Raw genomic sequence first — 7,821 nt, forward strand, 5'->3', positions numbered from 1 at the left:
ACACGTACATGCATGCATGCCTTCGTGTTGCCTGCCTCTACATCCGGTTTCGTGGCTTTCCCTTGTTCCTCTCCCGCCACCTGCTCAATGATCACCTCATCATCACACCATTTCATCATCATCACCACCACCATCGCCACCACGACAGCGACGTGTCACAGTTGGATGCAGACAGTTTCCTCTCTGCCACCGCCCCTGCGGCCTCCGCCTCCATCACCGCTGCTGACGACGACGAAGAGGAAGACCTGGTGAGGGTTTGCACTGGTGATTGCAGTCGCCGTGGTGGTACTTTTGTTCAAAGGACCGTATGTTTGTGGTCGTTGTGGGCGCGTTGTCCACAGGCCAATCCATGCTCTACCTGCTGCGAACGCGCAGCACCGCCATCACTGTGTCCCTCACCACTGCTTCGCTCTGCTTGGATCTGTCTCTGCTTGTGCAGCTGGATGAGCTGTAAAGACTGGGCACCTCCTGACTCTGCTTTTGCCCCCGCCCCCGTTGCTTATTGCTGGTGTTTGCTGTCGCCATTGCTGCAGCATCTCTTGTCTCTTGTTGTCGCGCTTGCTTGCTTGATTGCTTGTTGCAGTAAAGGAAACTACTGTGAAGCAACAGAATGAGAAGGGTTGACTTGCTTTTTATGTTGTTAGATTGACACAACAGCCGGACGGTTTGAGAATGGCGCGCACTTACGTTGGCACGATCAATGTACAGGTGCACACACACACACACACACACACACACACACACACACACACACACACACACACACACACACACACACACACACACACACACACACACACACACACACACACACAGGTGTGCGCACTGTGGTGGTCAGGTGTGGGTGTCGGAGCCAAGCACAATGTCGTGCTCGTTTGGGCGCAGGCCCTCAGCTCGCACACGAAGCGTTTCTGCACACGGCCCGCACACCCGCACCGTCGACGCCGCCGCATTGCCTGCACACATGCACACATGCACACACACACACACACATATGGAAGGAAGCAAAGCATGTAAGCACATACACACACACACATACATACACACACACACGCACAAACATACATACACCAGAGAGGCGGTTGTGGCCCAACACGCGCATGCAGGCGCACATGAACAGTCAAGCCGCACAGTAAACGCACGCAATCACAGTGCACACACAAACGCAGAGCCAAACAAACTAAACAAACCACAAGAACACACACACACACATATGCACACACACACACACATGCACACATGCACACATGCACACATGCACAAATGTACACGCACACACGCACACATGCACACATGCGTTGCGCCATACCGACGGTGCCGAGAGCAGAGCGCTTGACTTTGACGGCACAGCGGCTGCAGATTGGTGACCCGCAGCTGTTGCAGTCGTACTGTCATCGCAAAACGCGCACACATGCAAACACACACACACACACACACACATACATACATACACACACATGCACGCACACGCAGCAGTGGCAGCGGCAGTGGATTGTGGATGGTGGAGATGCACACATGTGAGCACGGTATGATATCGTGCATCCCACACAAGTGATAGCTGAAGGGCCGCTCAGGTATGCGCACACACACACACGTGTACGCATGCGTACATACATACGCACATACATGCGCACACACACACACAAGCCGACACGGTGCTCACACAAACACACACACACACACACACACACAGACCTTTGAGCGCATGATGTTGAAGGCGGAACCGCACTGTGCACATGCATGGTGGTGGTGCTGTGCCGCTGCTGCTGCTGTCCGCCGCGCGTGCACTGATGCCGACAACGACGATGACGATGACCGTGGTTGTGCTGCTGCTCGCGGCGGTGGTGCCGATGCGCCAGACCGCCGTCGCAACGCACTCGTGGACGCCGGCACTCGCCTACGCAGCCCCAGTGGTTGCAGTGAGTTGGGCACACAATTACGCATGCAAAGCACAGACGCTACGGTGCAGCGGACAAAGCAACCACTAGCAGTAGCAGTAGTTGCAGCAGTGGTAGTTGCACCAATGGTGGTGGTAGGCAAGACAGCACACTGCAATGCTCACGCAAACAAAGAGCCACACGCATGCACACACACTCACACGCACACGCGCACACACTCACTCACACACGTGCACATACCTGGATAAGGGTGGGTCGAGGGAGCTGGTTGATACAGGCGTGCTGTGAGCCACCGAAGCACGTTGGTGGTGATGCTGTTGCAGGTGCAGCCACACGCGCGCACGAAGCAGAGGGAGATGAGACAAGTGAGGCACCACCAACAACAACAACAACAGCAGCAGCAGCAGCAACGTGACTTGGTCACTGAAAGAAAAGCACAAGCAGGTGCAGACGAAGATCAAGAAAGACATTGTGGAGGCTGACAGGAGAGGAACAGGGAAGAAGAGGGGAACACGATCAAGCACAACACAACGCAACGCAACGCAACATAGGCAGGTGACAGAAAAACAAACAACGGCAGCGACCAAAGAGTATAGCAGCAAGGGGCAGCCAACACAGCGACACCGCCAACGCGCCTACCCTCTCATGCGTACACACCTTATCGACGTCCACCCAGACAAACCCACCGTCGTTGTACACGGAGACGGAATCCGGCGTCGCACACCTGAAGCGCCGCGCCCCGTGGGAAAACAATCGTCAGCAGTCAAGGCAGCAACAGCAACAACCGAGGTCGTCGCGCAGACACCACATTGATCACACAACGGGGCATCACAACACAGCACGACACCACACATACCTTTGTTGGAGATGCGACGAGCCAAGAGCAGCCATGGTTCTGCGTGTTTGGTCACTCAACGGCGCACCGGTGGTACTGCCGCTCCCGTTCCCCGCAACACTGCCTCCGTCCTCATCGCCATCATCGCCATCACCATCTTCATCATCATCATTGTCACCGCCTGCCGTTGAGAGCCGGTCTGTCCCGCCGCCACCACCACGCTGGCTGCTGCTGTCTTCGAGTGCGCCCGCGTTCAGCTCTGCCTGCATTTCGTGCAGGTGTTTTGAAATCTTTTCCCTGTTTGCCTCGTCCTGTTCCACGAGCGGCCGTACCTCTGCAGCCTCCTCAGCAAGGTCCACAGGCGGCAGCGCAGGGATGTAGAAACTTCGGCAGGCCCGCCCTAAATGCGTTTCAGCTGCGAACACAGACACGACCATGAATGCAAAGACATATTCCTTTGGCATTACCAGCACCGCCGCAGCAACACCAATGATGTTCCCAATGAACCTGTTATGGAAGGTGTGCGTGTGTGTGTGTGTGCGCGCGCGCGCGCGTGTGTGTGTGTGTGTGTGTGTGTGTGTGTGTGTGTGTGTGTGTGTGTGTGTGTGTGTGTGTGTGTTCATTGTGAGAAAGAAAAATGGAGGTAAAAGCAGCGTATCTTCAGGTGCGCGACGAGGGTGTGGTCATGACGCAATCACTGCAGACAGCGATCCACCCGACCACAGCGTTATCGTTGGGTGTTTCCAGAACAGCAGCCTGGGAGAACAACAATTAGGACGACCAAAGAAATGAAGGGGAGGTGCACACGAGGCAGTGGGGCAAGCTGATGAGCAGACACAGGCGGTGGAGTGGATGTGTATTCAGGCGAAGAAGGACAAAGACAAACACCTGCACGCTCACAAAAACTAACGCTCACAAACACTCACGCACACACACACACACATACACACACACACATACACACACACACACACATACATAGACACACACGGTGTTCCACAGTACGCACGTGCGTATGGAGATGAGCAGTTTCATTGCCGCCAGCATGGAGGACTGCAGCATCAGCAATCTGCAAACATGACACAATACCCAATACGCAGGTGCATGGTGACACGTGTCAGATGGTGGCAGGTAGACGAGAGAAGTCAGTGATCAAGGTTGCATGCAGGCTGTGGTGTTGCGCGCAGGTGTGCGTTGTGCTTGTACGCACATGTGATGAAAGCGGTTGAGTTTCCTTTGCATTGCCGCCTCCTGTAGATGAGACCATGCAAAGAGTTGTGTGCGTTGGACGTCAGAAATGTGAACCATGCGCATCAGGCAGCGTGATGGTGAAACAGCTACGCATTGCGTTCGGCTGTGCGAGCGCTCAGTTGCCTCGCAACTCCCGCGTACACAATTGACGTACCTGTGACATCTTGGGCAGTGCGCGCGTGTAGCTGTCCACAGCTGTACAAACACACGCACAGACGCCAACACACAGACACAAACGTAGATCATCAGAAGCACCGCAGTCCATGATTTCGTGCAACCATGCAGCGCACACCGGTTCATGCGCTCGTGATAGCGCAAGCAGGGTGCAGCACCAGGCGCACCTTTGACGAGATCGGCATCAAAGAGGATGGCAGAGACGTCGCCTCGCATGTAGTAGCGATACCACAAGCAGGCGAGCATCGACGACGCCACAAAGAACGGGACCAGCACTGGTAATGTGCATCGGTGCACAGTTGGTTTGAACAAGATGGCAAAGTGAATTGTTCGCAGCACAAACGTTGGAGACGACGGTCTGACCGTCGTATTTGTGAATGTATGTGTGTGTGTGTGTGTGTTCAGGGCAACGGACGCAAACAATCTGGGCCAAGCAACACACACGCATACAGACACGGATACACACACACACACAACGTGACGCACGCGGAAGGAAGCTGCAAAGCAAGCAGACCGCAAGCACCACGAGCGTTGCTTTTGGGTTCTCCCAGCTGTTGTCAAGAAAACGCAACCCCATCACGACACAGTCCATGGCGCAGAGCGGGTGTGAGATTGCACGTTGTGGCTGTGAACAAGCAAACTCGCAAGCCTGCGCAAGATGCAACACAAAGCAAACAAACACACACAAACACAAACACAAACACAAACACAGACACACACAAACACACACGCAAACATAGAGACTGACCTGAGGATGTAGCGAATAGCGCTGCCGATTCGAATGAAAGGGTGCAGCTCGAGGACGAGGCGGTCAAAGGCGTCAGCCATGAGACCAATGTCAACTTGTGGTCGCTGGACTTGATTTGCGTGTTCGTCAACATCTGTGTTCTGATCCTTGTCACTGTCTGTGCCCCGCTCAGGACCATCGCCACCGCGCCCACCGCTGTCATCATGCGTGCCAACAACGGTATCCCTTCTTCGCTGGCCCGTCCCTGTCCTGTCAGCTGCACCCGCCGCTGCCGCTGCTGCTGCACTACTTGTTCCTGTGACGCTCCCTGCGCCTGATGTGCGACGCTGTGTCATCATCGTCTTTTTGTTTGGCTCAAGTTGTGGCGATTATTGAATGATTCCTGCCAATTTTCGGCAGATCGACAACGGTGGTGAACGAGTGCACCGACCGACATCCACAAGAAGCCCACACACACACACACACACACACACACACACACACACACACACACACACACACACACACACACACACACACACACACACACACACACACACACACACACACACACACACACACACACACACACACACACACACACACACACACACACACACACACACACACACACACACACACACACACACACACACACACGCAGCTGGAGCGATGGCCGTGGCACCTGCGTTGGTTGCGCTGGCGTGTTGCTTGTGTGCTGTTGTGACGGAAGGCCTGGCGGACGAGACGTACTCTGAGCAGACATCGTTCATCACTCTGGCAGACGGCAGCGTACTGTTCCGGGTGGAGCCACGCTTCGATGCAAGACCAGTAGCGCACGACCACAGAGGAAAGCTCAAAGATGGTGCTTTCGGAGAAACACCGCGTGGTGCCCACGCCCCAAATGCTACGGCAAACGACTGTGCACAACATTCCAGCTTGGTGCCGCTGCCTGTTCGCCGCATCTTCGAGGCCACAGGCGCAGAGGCTGTCAGCGTGCGGCTGACACAAGGCCGATGGCGTGACGATGCTTGGGGAGCCTACCCGTACGAACAGCAAACACCAATGATGGGGGCCGAGGTGGAAGCGACGTGGCCTTCAGCGTTGCGGGCATCCGTGCCCGATCGGTTCGAGCAGCTCATGCACATGCTCTCCGGCATGCTGTGCGCATCACTCTCCACCATCACGGCCGAGCACGTCATCTACGACACTGCCCTCTTCACCAGCGGCAGCAGCGATTCCCCCACAACCACAGTGCGCGGGTTCCTGCAACGAGAGGCCCTGTGCACCGAGAACCTGACACCACTGCAGCATCTACTGCCGTGCGGGCGCATTGCCGGCCTTGCATCACTGATTGACGCCAGGAAGTTCTTCTCAGGTGCGCACACGCAGCAAACCACTGGCCAGCGCTGTTCTTTGTTGTGTGTGTGTGTGTGTGTGTGTGTGTGTGTGTGTGTGTGTGTGCGATGACATGTTTTGGTGGAATAGTGTGTGCTGCAATTCTGCCTGCTTCGCTCACTCGCGACACACCCGCAACAGGTTCGTTTCACAGTCTTGGGTGGTCGGCCAGGAGAGCACACCGACAACTGGCAATCTCCCAGCGGCCATCGCCTGTCGTGTGCGCGGGTGACGTGAGCATGCACGTGACGATTGAAGCTGTGGCCGCCGACCACACTCGCGCTGTTCCTCTGTCACTCGCACGCAGCAGTGAGCATGCAACGCTGGAGTCGATTGATCTCGGTCGTTTCTACAACACCCGCACATGGAGGCAGCGCGCATGGTAGTGTTCGTTTCCCTTTGACCGCACCTCGCTGCTCTCTCGTGTTGTGAATCACGCAAGCGGCCCCTTCCTTACCCGTGATCAACACCAACCGCCAGCCACGTGTTTCCATTAACGCCACCACTAACACCATCGCCGCCGCCACCACCACCATTACCATCGCCTTCATCAGGTGCGCTGCTGCGGATGTCACCACGTTTGTGATTGACACGCGCCAGCAACTGCATCGCGTACATGTGAACGCTGAGCACCAAGGTGAGGCGCAGCGGTAATCCCGCGTGTGTTTGGCTGCTTGTCCGTGTGCTGGTATCTGCTTACGCCACTCATCTTGGGATCTTGTTATGCCATGACCAACATTGCCACCGTGGTACCAGGCTTCGCCCGCGTTGACAGCGACGGCGGCGCTCTTGTCCGCTTCACGCTCGCGGACACAGCTCAGACTTTCAACGAGCACGACGACAACAACAACAACAACAACAGCAACAACAACAACAACAACAACAACAACAACAACAACAACAACAACAACAACAACAACAACAACAACAACAACAACAACAACAACAACAACAACAACAGCAGCAGCAGCAGCAGCAACACGAGTTTGTCTGCGCCACCGCCCTCGCTTCGCGTGAAGCTGTCGTGGCAGCGCTCTGCACTCCTTTCGATATTGCGCAATCAAAATGGTGAGGCAGCTCCTGATGTTCCGCTGGCGGTCACCAAGGTTTACATCGGCCGTGGCACGTACAAGGGCGCCATCAGCACTCGGGTGAGTGCACACATGTGTTTGTTCTGTCCATGTCGCTGTCGGTCTTCGTGTTTTGCAGATCCAACGATCTTCATTTGGGTAATTTGCGTTTACCTTGTGCTCACACGGCTCTGGCTGCCTTGATTGTTGCAGATTCACAACAACTGGGACACGGCGATAGCGGTGCGCATGGTGCCATCATGCACCGATGCACACAGCCCTTTATGCCTTCCACGCATCTCTACGAGCACATGCCCACACAGGCAGGCACCACATTCACACAAACATTCACACAAACATTCACACAAACATTCACGCAAACATTCACACAAACATTCACACAAGCACACACCATGCAGCATAGCACATGCGCAAACCCATGTACGCTCTGTCTCTCTCATTGTGTGA

At 55.3% G+C, this 7,821-nt stretch overlaps 3 protein-coding genes across 3 annotated transcripts in view; 2 read left to right on the forward strand and 1 right to left on the reverse strand.

Moving 5' to 3' along the window:
- PTSG_08056 (uncharacterized protein) overlaps positions 1-454 on the forward strand; it is a gene marked incomplete at its 3' end in the record, with an annotated part of 4,938 nt that extends 4,484 nt beyond the window's left edge. Inside the window, exons 12-13 of the mRNA XM_004991020.1 lie at positions 149-248; positions 275-454. Of these exons, the coding sequence (XP_004991077.1) occupies positions 149-248; positions 275-454 (280 nt within the window). The remainder of the gene's footprint in view (positions 1-148; positions 249-274) is intronic.
- A 328-nt stretch (positions 455-782) lies between these two features.
- Positions 783-5,244, reverse strand: PTSG_08057 (uncharacterized protein; the record flags this gene model as incomplete). The annotated part of the gene is made up of 13 exons (XM_004991021.1): positions 783-956; positions 1,310-1,388; positions 1,696-1,897; positions 2,139-2,212; positions 2,556-2,622; positions 2,755-3,240; positions 3,454-3,489; positions 3,743-3,802; positions 3,944-3,984; positions 4,139-4,179; positions 4,326-4,433; positions 4,645-4,709; positions 4,907-5,244. 13 exons carry the CDS (start codon positions 5,242-5,244, stop codon positions 835-837), a joined length of 1,719 nt encoding a protein of 572 aa, XP_004991078.1. The 3' UTR covers positions 783-834.
- Positions 5,245-5,534: 290 nt separating this feature from the next.
- Positions 5,535-7,821, forward strand: part of PTSG_08058 (uncharacterized protein) — a 3,724-nt gene continuing 1,437 nt past the window's right edge. The window contains exons 1-6 of the mRNA XM_004991022.1: positions 5,535-6,263; positions 6,425-6,665; positions 6,838-6,920; positions 7,040-7,074; positions 7,357-7,434; positions 7,567-7,596. Coding sequence (XP_004991079.1) covers positions 5,558-6,263; positions 6,425-6,665; positions 6,838-6,920; positions 7,040-7,074; positions 7,357-7,434; positions 7,567-7,596 — 1,173 coding nt within the window. The 5' untranslated portion in view covers positions 5,535-5,557. The remainder of the gene's footprint in view (positions 6,264-6,424; positions 6,666-6,837; positions 6,921-7,039; positions 7,075-7,356; positions 7,435-7,566; positions 7,597-7,821) is intronic.

This window comes from Salpingoeca rosetta (assembly GCF_000188695.1).
Source record: "Salpingoeca rosetta unplaced genomic scaffold supercont1.21, whole genome shotgun sequence".
Taxonomy (NCBI): domain Eukaryota; class Choanoflagellata; order Craspedida; family Salpingoecidae; genus Salpingoeca; species Salpingoeca rosetta.